The following is a 17114-nucleotide window of genomic DNA, read 5'->3' on the forward strand; positions in this document are numbered from 1 at the left end:
TCCACTATACAAGGATGGATTTGAATGGCCTATAAACAGGAAGGTTTTTCCCTCTCTGTTGGTAATTTGATGAGAAAATCCCTTGAATGAAGTCTATAGTCCTTGAGAATTCCTTCCCAATTGGATGTGGGGGAGGTGTTTTGCCTTACCACTGCCTTTAGAACCTGGATGTCTTCTCTCATTTGCTTGAAATCTGGCAAAAAGGATCCCTTTGATGGGTACAATCCCTGAGAATTACAGCCATATAGAGTGGAAATAATAAAGTTAAAAGGAAAAATGGCTTTGATCCCACAGAGTATTTCCTCAGGTGGATGGATATGCATTTATGCAACAAACTTTCTCCCCTCCCCCTCCCTGGGGGGGAGTTCTGTGGTATCCCTCAGTCTTATCAGATCACAGAAACTAACCAGGGTAGGTACTTGGAAGGGAGACCACCAAGGAAGACTCTACAATCTACAGGGCATTCATAAAAGCTAAAATACCTTTAAATACTGTATTATTATACTGGGAAGAAAGAAGTTGAGCTTTTCTAGTGGAATCAACATGAGTTAATTCTTTCAACCTTAGCTGGCTCACGTCAATTTGTATTTAATATTAAATCATGGCTTCACAGACTTTTTCCCACTAAGGTCCACGTCTTTTCCCACCCAGGGTTCCAGTGTCTTCTATCTCCTGCCTGAATTCATCTGAGAACTAAAATCTAGTCAGTGAGAAAGACAAATAGACTAATTCCTGTCAGTCAGACTAACTTTAATATAATTTACTACCTCCAGTCTTGGGCCATATTTGGTAAATTTAATTAGTGTCGAAAAGTGACTTGTTTTGTAAGATGATCAATTTTTAACCCAAGTAAATGACTTTCTTTATGACTAATAAATTAAACAAATTATATCTTTTTCATGCAGTGTGGTGGGGCTCATAAATCCTCCAAGCAGTTAGCTAGTAGTTTCACTTGATTACCTTTTCCATTACTGTTTTTTATCATCCTTGTAGGAGCAGAGAATTCATTCAGCTTTAATAAGATGAGAGAAATATTGACAAGGGGCTTGTTTAATTAGTGAACTACATCCTGAATATCATTCTTGTCTCAGAAGCTGGGAAATGACCTGATAGATCTTCCTTGTGCCTTGGTTGACAAACCAGAGGTGTTTCTTTTAAAGCCTTCAAGTATATTTCTGACAGCTATATGGCTTTAAGTAGACATATTCTGTTGAAAATAGCTATCACATGAAAAAGCAAGACTTCAGAGCTACTTTACCTAATATACCATATGACTAAGGTCAAAAGGTTTAGTAGGGAGCTATTACTCACCTATTCATTAATTAAGACTGCTTTGGAAAATCCTCTTATGAGCTTGTTCTTTGTAGTGTGTCTTCTTCCCCTGTTGGGAGATTCAGAAACAGTCTTTGGCTCCATCGTAGCTTCCCTGGGTGGAACCTTTATTTAGAAAAAAAAAAACCCTGCTTGTCTGAAATAATAGCTCAGAACAAAGTCAGCTTAGGGATTTTTAAGCAGCATACAACCTGCTGTTTCCTTCTTTACCTCAGTGTTGCTGTGTTGTACTATTCTCCAGTGACGGGAAAAATGAATGTGGATCTAGTCCCTGATAAACTATGTCAGGGATCGCCTGGGAGGAGTAAACCAGAAAGAAAATGCTAGAGCTGTTAGTGGATGAAGGGACTCATATGTGAGAAACAGTTGAAGCATGGGAGAAGCAACTTGGACTGGAGGAAGAATGTGTGATAATATTCCATATGATTTATGGTTTTAATCTAACAATAGCCAAATCCTCCTTCTATTAAGCTGTGGTTACAGTTACAGAAAGAATCTGTGTGTAGAAATCAAAAAGAATCGGTTTTGTTGGAAAGGAGGTATTTATTCATACAGCATTAGGTCTCCGCCCTTCCTCACAACATGAAAAACCACTGCCATTGTACTTCCAGGCACATAACTCTGTGATTGGAAGGATCCATAGTGTCCATCCATATGCCTCGCATGCATGAAATCCATATTCAATATCCAGTAGCTCCAGATGTTTAAAAAACACAGCTTTGTGTTTTGTGGTATAAGTTGCCTCTGAATCTGGTGGCCCATCTCGTGCAGTGTCCTGTTTCACACATCAGCCTACCAGTTGCCCTAGAGAGCCTACAAACAGGACACAGGAGCCAAGGCCTTCCCCTCATGTTGCCTTATTGGATATTTGATGCCTCTGGATGTGGAGGTTCCTTTAGTCACCGTGGCTAGGAAAGGCAAACTCACAGTCTCAGCCCTGGTGAAGCCTTGTCACAAATAAATAATTGATTCCAGAGGGATAGAATTTCTAAGCTTGATAGTTATGTTGAGTTCACCAGAACATAAGGACAAGTCTGTGTATGTTCTGTATTGACAATAAGTTTGCCAGCCTTTAGGTGGGACCTGGAGATCTGCCAGAATTACAACTGATCTCCAGACAACAGAGATCAGTTCCTCTGGATAAAATGTAGTGTTGCCAGGTCCCCCAACGCCACCAGCAGGAGCTTTGTTGGGTTGAGGCTGGGGATGAAGATCCGCAAGTGCATGGCGTGATGACATAACTTCTGGGTTTACCTCAGAATCGCCAGCATCACACAGGATGCTCTAGTGCATTCCTCCAAAAACTCTAGGGAAACCATAGAGTATTGGGAGAAGAGTGCTAGAGTGTTTCCGGCACTTCTGGGGTAAACCAGACAGCATTGTGCTGATTGCCATCCCCCCTCAGCTGGCCTGATTCTGCCCTCCAGCCAGCTGAGGGCCGGCTGGCAGCCTGGTGAGTTGGAAACCCTAATAAAAATAAACCACCACGCAGTTGGAAACCCTAATAAAATGGCTTCTATGGAGGGTAGATTTTGGCATTATATCCTGCTGAGCTCCCTCTCATCCCTCACCCTCCCCATGCTCCACCTCAGAAATCTCCAGGAATTTCCCAACTCAGAGTTGGCAACCCTAGTTGACAAATACAAGGATACAACTCTTTCCTTTGCATTTTGAGCCTATTCTTTATCTATTCTCACCACTTTAGAATTCTGTGTTTATTTTTACTGTAAATATATACTAAAAGTATGCAGGCTATATGTACCTACCCTCAATACTTTCTCACCAGTGGTCTCCCACATAATCCTTTAGGATGAATGGCTTTTATTATTTATAGCAAACTTCTCCACTTAGAGACAATGGCTGCTATCCCATGGACACTTACTTGAGAGTAAATCAATTATATTTACTCTTTGTTAGGTGAACAACAGTATCTAAATATCCTCTGAATTTGAGGTTTTCTTTATCTGAGCATCTCTGAGCATGAACAGCCAGAGTTTTAAATAGATAATTACACTGTATTGAGAAGTCTGAAGCTTAGCAACACCAAAAGTACTAAAATATTCATTAATGTTTGCATTAGAAAAGGGCTATTATATTCACAGGCTCATAATGAATCTGCTCAATGGTGTTCATAAGCCTTTCTCTTAGTAACAACTACCGATAAGCATAATTTGTAATATCCTTTGTGAAGCCCTGCTTTCACCCCCTTCTCTGTGGGAGTGCCGGCTGTGGTGCCCAACACTGCTCTATCCCTGAAGGCCTCTGATTGGGTGGCAAAGGGGGTAGCACCAGCTTGTTGCTTTGCTCCCTGTGCTTCACAAGACTTCGCAGCCTCGTGTCTGGCAGCAGCCCCCTCATCGGCCCATTTGGGATTCCTTTTGGGAGAGCCAGCGTGGTGTAGTGGTTAAGGATGGTGGTTTGGAGTGGTGAACTCTAATCTGGAGAACTGGGTTTGATTCCCCACTCCTCCACATGAGTGGCGGACACTAATCTGGTGAACCGGGTTGGTTTCCCCACTCCTACACATGAAGCCAGCTGGGAGACCTTGGGCCAGTCACAGCTCTCTAAGAGCTCTCTCAGCCTCACCTACCTCACAAGGTGTCTGTTGTGGGGAAGGGAAGGTGATTGTAAGCCAGTTTGATTCTTCCTTAAGTGGTAGTGAAAGTTGGCACATAAAAACCAACTCTTCTTTTATTTCCTTCTTCTTCCTCCCATTGCCCCATCTCTCTTTTCCCTTGGTAAGGCTACAGCCAGCTTCCCCATAGGCTTTCCCATCCCTCACTCACTCTCCTGCCATCCCTGGGCTGGGCTGCCTCCAGCTGGCCTTGACCAGCTAGCTGCAGCTTTGCGGGTCTCCTCTCCCCGCCCCCATTCCCCCAGCTGTGCTGAATCCGTGCTGTTCCTGTGAGGCATGGCTTGATCGCCTCTTGTTATTCTGTTGGCTGCCCCGCCCGACCTCCTCTACGAAGGTCAGTGCTGCTGAGCCTGCTGCTGAGAGCTGGCTGGGCTCCTTCAAGCTGGCAGACTCCAGAGTAACTCTGCCAAGGCCAGGCCCTGCTGCAACCTGACCGGCTCCTTCCCCAGCTGTGGGGCTCGCTGGCTCAGCATGCCTTTGATGGGGCATGCAGTCTCCTGAGGTAAGTGCGGGGGCAGAGGCATTGCCTCCAGACATCCTTGGACAATCTCAGTCTTTATCAGTCCCCAATAACTACACAAGTGGACTGTAGATGGACAGCAGGAATCGCTTTGTAACAGCTTGAGCATTGCTGCTGTTTGTGAAGAGTCCACTTGTATAGGTAAGCATTTTCTACCGGCATCTGATGGGCCTGTCTGGGTAAAAAAGAAAGAAAAGACAATCTTCTATTTGTGGAATTATCAAATTACATTAATAGAAAGAGAGAACTGTCCTTTTAATAGTGAAATGGCTTGGGGCTTTTCTTATATTGGTTCTTTCATATTTGAAATCCATCTATTGTTCTTTATGCCTGAACTGAACGTTAACTGATAATACTTCTGAGGTGCTAAACTCTTCAAAGGACTATACAAATATTAATTTGCTAGAGTCTAATAATCTTCTGTACCATGTCCATGTCGAGTAGCTCAGAGAATCATTGCTTAAATTGGACTGCTAAGCGTTGGAGCTCACTCTTCCTTATGCAGTAGATGAGGATCCTTTGTAAGGAGCTCATATTTTTAATTTTCAAGTTCAGATTTTGTATTTGAACTGTTTCAACTGTGTGGATTTAAATCCCCAATCCTTCTTCCTTTTGTTCTGGCAAAGTATTCACCTCCAAATCAGGAGAAGTTTTCCTCTCCATTGAGTAGCCCAGCAGTTTGAAAGTCAAAAGTTCTTTCCAAGTTGAAAAGTTTATTAGAGGGACTTTGTGCGAAGCTCCATAGCAGCCGGTGTGACCCTGCACTAGCGTAAGTGCCCATTTAACCCAGGATAATGGGCACTTATGCCATCCCGGGTAGGCACACACAGTGGTGCCTGGGAGCCACAGAGTTACACCGGCCTCCACCTCCAATGCAGCCATATTGGGAGCTAAATCCTGGAAGAGGTAGCAGGCACAGCATGGAGGAGCATTCCAGGAGGTGGAGCTGATGATAGTTAGCTTCCAAACCCCTTTCATCCTGGGAACACCCCCCTTGAGCTGCGGTGTGGCTGCACTATCTTTTTTGGTGGTGCACCCTCGCTTTTCACAATAGGACATTTCCCTCTTTTTCCCATTTTTATATTTTTAAAAATATTTTATTTTCTCTATGGAGGCCAGGAAGCCTCTGAAGAGGCAGCATGGTTGCACTGCTCCTGGCTGCCGCGGATCTACCCCCCCCCATTTGTTGGATGCTGTATCTATAGGTGGATCAGCCTCAAACTTGGCATTAGGGTTGTGCATTTCGATAAACCTGAACCGAAGATAAACCCAAAATTAGCCATTTATGTAAATTTCGGGTATACTGAACTCCAAAACCTGGGGATAAAGCCGAAGCTGAATAGCCAATCCCCAAAAAAGTTGAATAGATATTTGGCTTTTCAGGTTCGGCTATTTTTTTTTACTGGTTTTGTTAGGGCCCCATAGTTGGGGCCCTTTTGAGATGGGGATCGTGTAATCAGAGCCAACTTGGTCTGACCAACTTTCCAGGTATATCATCCAACAGAAACTAGTCTGCAAGCAGAAGAGTCATTAAAAGCCAGGGCTCACCCAGTCCCGTCCGGAGGGTTATACCCTCCAGATAAAAAGAACCAGCTTCAACAGCTGCTGACATCACCAGGCTTCTGAAGGAGATTTCTTCATCCACGTGGATGAGCAGTCTCCTTCAGACAGCCCTCACGGCCGAGACTTTGGCTGGCTCCGATCTCACCACCCCACCATCTTGAAAACCTGCTCTGAAACTGAAGGTCACTCCAAGTAGAGGCTTTGTTTCCCCTCATGGTGACCATCTCTTGTAATCTGACTGCTCACATGTCATTTGCCACCAAACGAAATGTTTTCTGTACCTTGTTTATCTTGTATTTAAGCCTTTCCCCACCATTTGGAAGATCATTTGCATGGACATAATTCAAAGTGACCCAGAAACCAAGGCAGAGCCCAGACTGTGAGGTGACAGCCTGGAATCACCTCTTTCCACCAGTCCTGGGCAATGCTGAACTGTTGAACCTGATGGACAGCTTGCTCACAAATGCCTGGGGGATGGGAGGAGTGAGTCCTTTGCAGGCCCATAAAATTAGACCCCTTGTCCCAAAGTTCACCAAACTTTGGTGACCGTCGAAGGAGAATCCCTTGCAGCCATGCAGCAAATTTGGGGACTCTACCTCCAAAAATGCCCCCCAGGAGCTTTGAAAAAAAATCCCCATTGATTATAAGGGGCCTGAATTTTTTGGGAAACCTGAAAATGAGCCGAATACCCATATTTACCACTACGGGGGGTATTTGGCTTATTTCAGGTTTACCAGAAAAAAAATTGGGCTGAAAAACCCTACTTGGGATACTTGTTTTTTGGTCCCTCAACTTTTCTATCACATCTCCATTTGCTGCAGTCATTGTAGAACTAGTCTGGGATAAATTTTACTCAGGGAACACTGTGGCATGGAATGTTAAAGAGGACCCAGTTAATAATTGAGCAGGGTACCCTAAGTCTGAAACCAGACCCCTTAAAGCTTATGTATATAAAATTTCACTTTAAAAAGAGACTTTAATCTCCAAAAGCTAATTAAAAAAATGGCATTTGTTATGGAAGAATTAACTGTGTGACTGTAGCTGTGCTGATTTTCTTCCAGAGGGTTTCTGTGCTCTAGCCCTGAGACACGCTTCTGACAAATGTGCAGCATACACTGTAATTGTAGGTGACCTTGGCAGTAAGACCATGCATAGGTTAGAGTATTATTGTTCCCCTGGATATTGTTGCAGGGGCATGCTGAACAATTAGTAAAGTGAATAAACGATATTCAGATATGCCACTTAGGGACTGTAATTTTTATGCTGCGTGGAGACACTTTGACCTTCTAGTTTATTATGATTCAAAAAAAATGTCAATATTTCCCAGCCTGCCAAGGGTGGTGGAATTTTAATGAGTTATTGAGTGAAACAGTTAATCCTCCAATAATAATTCCCTCTTGTTTGAATATACAGTGATGAAAATAACGGTTTGACTACAATGGTACAAAAATGATTTTTTTACTTGCAAGAAGCTATTGACATGTAATTTCATATTTTCACTCATTTGGGGCTGCACAAGGTTTAAAGTTCCTACCTTCCATGCTGAAGCATTTTATGCTTGATTATAATAGTGGAAAAATGAGAAAGCAACAGCAGCAGGATTAAAGCTTGCAGCAAATTGCAAATCAACCTGTTTTGATTCTTCTTTATGAAGCATCCTTTTATAATACTCTACATTTTGTTTATTACAATTAACAGCACACAGTAATCTACTAATTTGGGAAAACTTGGATAATTGAACGTAATGCTAGTTATTAATCTTTGTAGAGTAGCTTCCTTTTCTATTCAATTTACACTAATAGCTGTAAGATTTTAATTCTCTGAAACGCCAGGTACCACATCTTCTGAGAATAAAATTTACGTTTCTAGGATTTTAGTGTCATCTAGCATTAGACCATGCAGTTAGCAGTTCTATTGAAATGTACAGTAATGAATGTTGGAGATGTAAGAAATGCTGTCTTACTGTTGGTTTATCTAGGTCAGTGGTTTTCCTTGTTTGGACTGGTAGTAATTCTCCAAGGTCTTGGGCAGAAAAGGGTATTTGCACACAGAAATGGAATGATAGTATTAGACAGTAAAGAATCACAGTGTTATCAATATACACATAACTGCCTACACTCATTCCAGCCAAGCACTTAACTGATGTTCAGGAGAGGCAACCCAGATCCATTTTCTCTAACCACAAAGCTTTGGAGTAGGAAGTAATGTTAGCCTCAAGAGGGACCTGCCATAGTTCCCAAGGGCAAGCTAACTCGAATTACTGGTATGATGAAGACTTCATTTATGATCAGGCTGAAGCCTCTAGAGGGCAGGGAGTCACTGAAGTTTTGTTGAGCATCTAGCTCAGTACTTTACTCATACTCACTATTGACATACAAGGCTGAGTAGCTGACCCCCCCCCCCCATAACTCTTGGCCAATCTGGTTCTGCAAGGTAAAAAAAAAAAAATCCTGACTGGTCCCAAGTAGTAACCAGCCTAAAGCTTCCCTTGTGTCATTGAGAGGGTTGGTGAGTGCTGTGTCAGAGGGAAGAGACCAAGGGAAATGCCTGTGGGCCTTGTGTAGCCCATTAATGGCCATCTCCCATTGGCCAACTTGCACAAAGTATCTGCCTCATGACTGAACTAGTGGTCCTCCTCATCCAAGGGACATGTACAGGGACACTTCATCCCCAGCCCCTTGAACGGGAGAGAGATAGGAACAGAGTTCCTGCAACATGGAAATGCTGATCTGGGACTTTCTGCATGCAAAGCATGTTCTGTCTCACTGAGTCACAGTCCTCCCCACATTTTTAAAGGTACAGGCTCCCTTGGCCCTAATACAGAGTCATGATTCAATGCAGGACCCTACTGTCATCCAATGTGAGATTCGTGCCCTTGGGCCAACTAATACTAAAATTAATGTATATCTGTATGTACCTACCTGCCAACTGAACATTTCTTTTGAGGCTCTGCTATATCTCCCACCACTATCAAATGTGAGACGAATCATTAGGAAATACAGAGTTTTTCACGTGTGACATCCTGATTGTGGAATGCCCTCCCCACATCCATCATGTCACAGCAGGCGGGGGGTGGGGGCTGTGTGCATGCATATGTGAGCAGCAGTGCTCCACACTCCCCCCCCCCTTCCTGCTAGATATTCCAGACCTGGTACCACCTCTCTTGTTTACCATTGGCTTGGGACCCTAATAGGGCTCTGTGTGCATGCATGGAGCGTAGATTCTCCTATCTGCCACTCCCCTTTTTTCCTGTTTGCTCTTCAACCCAGCCTAGCCAGGAGATTGTAACATATGCTTGAGCGAACAGCTAGACATGCAGGTAAGTAACTTTGAACGCAGTCTGAGTACTTAAAAGAAAAAACTGTATTCACAGATTTACACTCTAGAGCACAAATGCATATCGAAAAAGGTTATCACAACACTAAAGGACTATTAAGGTCTCTGGCATCCAGCTTGTTAAGCTTTCAGTACCAAGTAAACTTACCTATATTCCTAGTCATATTGTGGTGTATTTTGGTTTTGGTGTGTATAGTTCTTGCTGGTTTTATGAGATTTCTTCTGCATCTACATGCTGCTGTTTGGTTGGTTTTTAACTCTTATGCTGTTATTTATATATTTATAAGATGCTTGTTGCTGTTTGGCTTTAGAACTCTTCTGCTGTTTTTCATTTTTCTTAAATTTCATGCCATTGTTTTAGTAGGTAGGTAAGTAGGTAAAATTTATTGTATGTGACCAAAGACCATAACAATATAACAAAAACAACTATTGAGGCAGTAATAAATATAAAAATAAAATATAACAAAGCAGAATTTAAAACAATATTAAAATTTTCAGAACCAGGGCATCATAGAGATTGCAGCAGGATTAGGTCTATGTAGCAAAAGTCAGCTAATGGAAAATCCCCACAATAGCAAACAAACGGGATTTTTTGCGAGGCTCCTGTGGGGGTATTTTTTGGGGCAGAGGTCCCATGTTTTCAGGGTAGCTTTCAGAGACTCTCCTTGCATGAACCCCAAAGTTTGGTGAAGATTGGGTCAGGGGGTGCGGTGTTATGGGGTCTGGAGAGGTCACCCCTCCCTCCTCCATAGACAAGCATTAGCCGATTAGCGAACAGAGAATCTGACTCTTACCTTCCAGCTTGTGTATGGAGGTGGGAGGGGGTGACCTCTTCCAGACCTCATAATGTCGGACCCCCTGACCCAATCTTCACCAAACTTTTAGGTTCTTGCAAGGAGAGTCCCTGCAAGCTACCCTGCAAGTTTGGGGGCTCTACCTCAAAAAATGTTCCCCAGGAGCTTCGCAAAGCCTGGGGAGAACCTGAAAAAGCCGGATAATTACCCATTTTTTTCGGGAATGGCCTGTTCGGCTTTGGCTCCCCGCCCCCCCCCCCCCAGGTTTTGGAAATCAGTAAACATGAAATTTACTGAAATCGCTTTTTTCGGCTCATTTTCAGTTCGAGTTTATTGATATGCACAGCTCTAGGAGGCGGTGCAGCGGTGGTGCCTCCAGCCACTGGCTCAGCCCTTCCCCTCGGGAATGGGCTGTAAACCAACACAAACAAATATCAGGAATGGGAAGGACATTTCCATTAAATTTACTACAGCGTTGACTTTACTATTTCAAGTATTCTTGGTTCTTGGTGTGCTCTGAAACCTAGGTTCACTGCAATCTTTTTTGAAAGAATACAATCAAAGCAAATTAGCAAACCTTCTAGAAGTGAATGTATGCCACAGGTACCACCCTCATCAGGGCCCTTTCCATTCTGTCAGCCCCTCATGGCCAGCATTTTCACTGCTGTTCTACTAAAGGGTTTTTTGATGCTTTTAAAAAACAGTAATCCCTGTGGTTGCATAATGCTACGGCAATCATTAAAAATTTTAAAAGCCATCACAAAACCCTCTGATGGTGTGCCAGAGAGCAGGGAAAATGGCAATGAATGCAAAATGAGGAATCCTCACCATCTGGAGGTGAGGATAGTCTACTCATGCTTCTTCAAAAAGTAACGTCCAGAAGTAAACAGCAGGTGTTGGAATGAAATTGTATAAGTGGCTAAAGTAGAAAACCTGTTTCCAAGCTCTCTGGCAAAATGGAAAGAGGTAATGCTTTGTTACTCAGCTTGGAGTTGTTGTTAAAACATTTTCACTTTTTTTTTCTAGTGCTCTATGGGGAAGATGGGCTCCATGCATCATGTGAGAAGAAGTATTGTGTCCGGGGAAGTAAGTGTGTTGTGAACAAAGAGACTGATAAGCCTGAATGCCGGTGCATAGATAATTGCAAGCCCAGTTACATGCCCGTGTGTGGCTCGGATGGCAAATTCTATGAAAATCACTGTGAACTCCATCGAGCTTCATGCTTGCAAAGGAAGAAAATCTACATTATTCACAGCAAAGACTGTTTCTTCAAAGGTAAGGATTCTTCTCTGATAAGCTAAATCTAATTCTCTAAAATATATGCCACCTTCTTTGCCACAAATTAGATGATGTGATATATTTTGTGTACAGAAAATAGTTGTTCAAAGAATTATCTGTTCTAAAATTATATACAATGCAATATAACTAGCTATTAATTCCACAACTGTAATTAAAAACTAAATAATGTATGAACAATTAGCTAACCTAGCTGCATACATTGTATACTTAGCTGATTTTAGTACTTGGAAAATTTTCAGTGAACAACATTCAGTTATTGAATTAAGTCTATGCAGTTATGAACAAAATAGATCAAAAGGTAATTTTTGCATAGTAGTTAGAAAAAGCTCTCAGTAGCAACTACTGCTAGGAGTTTACATAGACCAGGAAACTGTTGTATTTTCCATTCAGTCTCAGAATAGATATACTTTTTGTGATGTGGTATTACTTTTCTCATCATACTGCAAGTTCCTGAACTCTATACAATGTTTCTTCGAGCGAGAATATTCAGAGCTAAACTAAAAGAAAATGTTCTCGCATAGAAAAAAAGCTTATTTATGGGGGGAAATGGGCAGCGGCAAAGCACTCTCCCATGCAAGATTCTATGGTGTCTGGTGTCTTATTTAACATGGTTTTTTACACATGTGCACTTTAGGCACTCTAGTGATTCAGAGGGAAGCCGTGTTGATGTCCTAACAATGCACATGAAGGGAAAACTCTAACTTTGGCAGCTGGATCCTCAGTGGATAGGAACTCCTCAGGAGCAGGTATCTGCACACTAACTGGAGGCAGAGCCTGGCCTTCAGAGCAGCACAGAGACTGAAGTAGCAATATGGGTTTACCTTGGTCTAGATTCACATGGAGAGTAAAAGCACACCGGCTGTGCAAACCGGTTGACCTAGCAAGGCTCTCTTTTTAGCCCAGGACTTAAATATCCTGGACAGGAAGAAACCCAGTCTAGCCTTGGGGTTCCACCAGCTGGGGCTTGTGATAGGGCAGTTCTTTGGCTCAGTAGGGAGAATATGGGCCACTAGCCTGGCACCATACAGCTGTCTTCCCATAGGCCTATCTTTGCAGCTCATGCCAGGTGGGGCGGAGAACCTGGGGGATCTAGCCCTATAAAGCAGGGGCTGGCTGCCCCGGGGTCTGACACATGAGCAACATCATCTGGAGCTGAGGCTTCAAAACCAGGCCCTTCACCTCATGTCTCAGGATCCATGGGCTCTGGATCTAGGAGAATCTGGTGGTGCCAAGTGTCCCCTGAGTCCCTTGATCTTCCCCCAGGGTGGTCCTTTGCTTATCAGATGAGGTGTTAGTTTCTGGTTCCAATTGTGGCTCAGGAGTGACTGCTGCAGCCCACTGATCTCTTTGTCATGCTTCTCCTGGAACACAGGGGACCCTCAGGAATAGAATGAGGGACAAATCAAAGTTCTGCAGCAGGAAGGGGGGATTGGATGAAATTATACCTCCCCTTCCACCAGGAGAAAATTTAGCCTATGTCCAACCCCCTTTGAATTCTCTTCCTCCAGATACTTCACACACTTTTTATGAAACACAGAATGCATCTATCTACAGTTTTTAGAGTTTTTATTTGACTGAAGGTGGATTAACTGAAGGTGGTCATGGGATGTAGACACTGCTAGTCACCCTCACAGACAATCTTCATAGACAACTGGATCAGGGTGGCTCTGCCCTACTGTTGTTAGATCTCTCAACAGCATTTGTTGACCCACCACCTTGTCAATGTTGGAGTGCTTGGGGCAACCCTAATTTCTCCAGGGTTGGGGACAGAGGGTGGTGCTTGAGGAGAGGGTCTTGACATGACACCCTATGGTGTGCGGAGTCCCACAGGTGGTGAACCTCTCTATTTTTCAGGAGAAAAGGTGTTTTTGTTTTTGTTTTTCAGTTCATCTTTGCCGAACACACACCCCTAGTAGTAAACACAAATTTTATGTCTACACATGAGGGAACCTTTAGAATTGGCTAAAAGCTTACAACCATTGCAGAAGATTGTACTGTAGTACACAACTCACTTTGCTGTGCTCTAAATATATGTGTTTGGTTGTGAATATCCTCATTGATCTATTTCACCAAGGTGCAACTTGGGAAATACTGGGAGATTTCCAAGGCGGTGCCTGGGGTAGGTGGAGTTTGTAGAGAATGGTGCTCAGGAAGGATGTGGTGTCCCTTTGTAATGTCATGTCCCATGACATCAGTCCCAGGTCAAAGATCAAGTGATGATGTAATTGTAATGTCACTGCCAGGGCATGTCCCCCAAAACCCACCCTTCCTGTGAGGTCACTTCCTTCTTTCAAAATTCAAATTTAAATTCCCCAGCTTACTTCATCTCTTGCCCGCCTACCTTGCATTACTTGTAGGCTTCAGGCACAGGCATCTCTCTGTTTTTTATAGTTCTGTTGGCTACAGCTGTGGTGGATTGGGTGAGCAAGAAAGAAACCCAAGTTGGAGCAGAGAGAATAAGTGGGAGATGAGACTTAAATACTCCTTTTTGCCTTTCTACTGCTGACAATTGCACTCCCTCCCAGCTGCTTTTGCTCTGCAGCTAAAAAAGCAATGGATGAGGATTGTGAAAGGGGAAGGGGAATCTCTGTCTCTCTCTTATATACACACACACACATTCCACCTGCTTCTGCTTTATTTCCCACTTTGGGCTTCAGTGGCAGCCAACAAGACATGTGATGCAACAGGCAGCCACAGAAAGAAGAGGGGTGGGCATCACCATGGTTCTTGAGCAGGAGGCACCCCACTGCTCATGCAGGCTACTGTGCACACAGTATGGGCAGGTGAGCACTGGCCATGGCACACAGCAGCCAAACTAAACTGCTAAAGCCAGGTCAGACACAGGAGAGTGAAGGAAAGACATGCTGTTGTACCAACCTGCAGGAGCGGTACCTGAGGTATTGGCCTAAAAAAGGCAAGCGGGCAGGGACTGTGTGTGTAGGGGTCCAGGACAACCAGGGCTCTGGTAGTGGGCAGGTTGGAAGAGGAACATTCCTCTTCCCTCTCCCACTTGCTATAGCACTGCCTAGGGCAACACTCTATACTGCCCCTGGTTTCTGTGGTGAATGGCAGCCATTTCTCTCTCTGCTGCTGGACTGCTCAATGACAGGAAATCTAGCCTTTTAGTGGAAGGTTGCCTGCTACCCCCAGGCAAATGGCAACCCTGTACAGGATGGTCTCTCTTCTGGGCATGGGTTATATGTTTCCATCCTCATCAGAATCAAATCGGAGCTTTCTAAGGAAGAAACTTCTTTAAAAGGACTTTAAGAAATAGAACTCTCTCCAAGACAGCAAGGTCTCCAGTTAACAATCATGTAAATGTTAGCTGAATATCCCCTAAAGTATTTAACTTCCACATCACATATTATAGGGAGGTATTATGCTTAATGATAACAATGTCATACTTGACTAGCTTGCTATACAAATTCTAGTTGTGTATGAAAAGGAATACATTAGTAGTTCCAATTAAATAAACATGCAGTTTCAGAAGCTGAACAGTATTTTTGGCTTTTATACATCTAGTGTTAGTTGTTTCATGGCGAGACCTGTTAGAAATGTTGAAAATTGATAAAGCTGGAATGAAAAAAAAATGCAATAAAATTTTGATTAGGGAGGAAAAAATAACAGAATTAACCAAAACTGATGTTTGTTTTTGTAAAATATATAAAGCTTATAGAGGACAGGTCAGGAGTTCTGACCTGCTGAAATGTTATTTGGTGCCCTTGGACAAACCATTTAATTTCTTGACATCCTATTTTTAAAATACACTCCTTTCCAAACTGTCTTTAGATAGTGGCCGTTTCTTACCATTGAGTTTTTAATTCCTTTAATTTCACTTCAAACTCTTCTTCAAAAACTGAAAACCCTCCTGAAAATAACATTTGAACAAATGAACACACACAATGTAGCCAAAATCAATCATTCTTGAGTCTTGTTAATTCAATCGGAAAGTTGTCTAACCGTTCTCCGCTGAAACAAATGGAATTGAAAAGTATTTAATGCTAGCTGGTCCATACATAATTCCTTCCCTAGAACCTGTGATCAAGCCAACTCTAAAGTTTTATTACTGGTAGCACATTAAGCAGATGAGCGAGCTTCTCTGAGGAGTTCTGTCTCTTTCAGCAGCAATCCACAAACAGGGAGCCGAAAGTGTTCAGGAGGTGGTACAACCCTGGCACTGGTACAAATGCCCCTTGCGCCAGTGTAAGGGGCATTTGTGGTGGTGCCGGAGCACTTACAGCGGTGCTGGGGAGCGGTGCAAGAGCTCGACACATGGGCTACAAAGTTGAAGCATGAGTGGCTAATGAGATGCTGTGTGCACAGTTGTGACAAATGTAGACTACTCAAGCTTTGTTAAATCATATATCTAATTCTGAATTCTGGCTGCAATATGGGTTTAAAAAGCCAAGAATTAGTCAGGAGATATTTTTCTACAGACCTGGGGAAGTCCCAATTTTGCAGAAAAATCCCAAAAGTTTTAAAAAAATGGAGGGGGGATTTAACATTTATCCAAACTAAAGAGTGCAAGCACAGAAAACATCAAGAGAAAGAGGCTTTGTGTTCCTTCCTTCCCAAACTGTGCCCCCTCCCTCTAGGGATGCCAGCTTCCAGGTGGGACCTGGGGATCTCCCAGAATTACAGGTCATTTCCAGACTACAAAATTCAGTTCCCCTGGAAAAAAATTGATGCTTTGGAGGGTGGACTCTATGGTATTGTATTCCACTGAGGTCCCTGTCCTCAGGCTCCATCCCCAAATCTCCAGGAGTTTCCCAACCTGGCAATCCCACCCCTAGGACAGAGCAGACTAATAAACAAATCTAACTAACTTCAGACTTGGGGTTTTTTTTGTCGGAATTTGTCAAAATGACTCTAAGAAGGTGACATTATTGAGAGGAAAGAGAAGGAAAGCCAAAATTGTCAAATTGAATTATTTGAAGATGACATTTGCAGATGTGTCTGAAATCTAGCAATTCCTAATGAAAAGCAGCATGCAGATTTGATGTACAAAGTGTAAATATTGGTGGTTCTGTGTCTATCATCCACTCATCAGCAGAGCATCTGATTGCCAAACAACCATTATGTTATTTTATCTTTCATTGCCTCAGCAATAAAGGGAAAAGAGGCATTATCATCTATCATTTTGATGTGATTACACTGAGTAACCCATTCCTGACTATCATCACATGCTCAATTACACAAGTTTAAGTTCCACTGAAATCAATGGGTGGGACTATAGCCTAAGGCTTTCCCACATTTTGTACATGGATCTATACTTTAACCACTGTTGTATTTCCTTTCATGCCTAAGTGTTCGCTGACACTATTGAGGCAATCAAATATAGGAAACTACAATTTCATTCTAGAGGGGAGGGAAAGGTCTAAAGAAAAAACACACACATGCATGATAAAAAATTGCTCCACTTATTGCTTATTTAAAGTGTGCTGGTTTGTGCCTTTTTCTATTTAAATAGATGAATAGGCTCTCCAAGCAGCAAAGCAATATAATTTTTTGCATAGTGATTTCCTATCATTAAGTTGTTGTCCCATGGCTGCATTTTTTGTTATTTCGGTATATTCATTATTTCCTTATTTCTATCTGTTCATTTTCCTATTATTTTGCTATTCTACTTTACTCT

General features: G+C 42.8%; 1 protein-coding gene across 2 annotated transcripts in view; it reads left to right on the plus strand.

Annotated features, from left to right (window-relative positions):
• The window catches only part of FSTL4 (follistatin like 4), a 524276-nt gene that overhangs the window by 156670 nt on the left and 350492 nt on the right, over positions 1 to 17114 (plus strand). For both annotated transcript variants that reach the window (XM_056864231.1, XM_056864239.1), the window contains exon 3: positions 11207 to 11455. In XM_056864231.1, coding sequence (XP_056720209.1) covers positions 11207 to 11455 — 249 coding nt within the window. The remainder of the gene's footprint in view (positions 1 to 11206; positions 11456 to 17114) is intronic.

Source organism: Euleptes europaea, chromosome 1 (assembly GCF_029931775.1).
Source record: "Euleptes europaea isolate rEulEur1 chromosome 1, rEulEur1.hap1, whole genome shotgun sequence".
NCBI lineage: Eukaryota > Metazoa > Chordata > Lepidosauria > Squamata > Sphaerodactylidae > Euleptes > Euleptes europaea.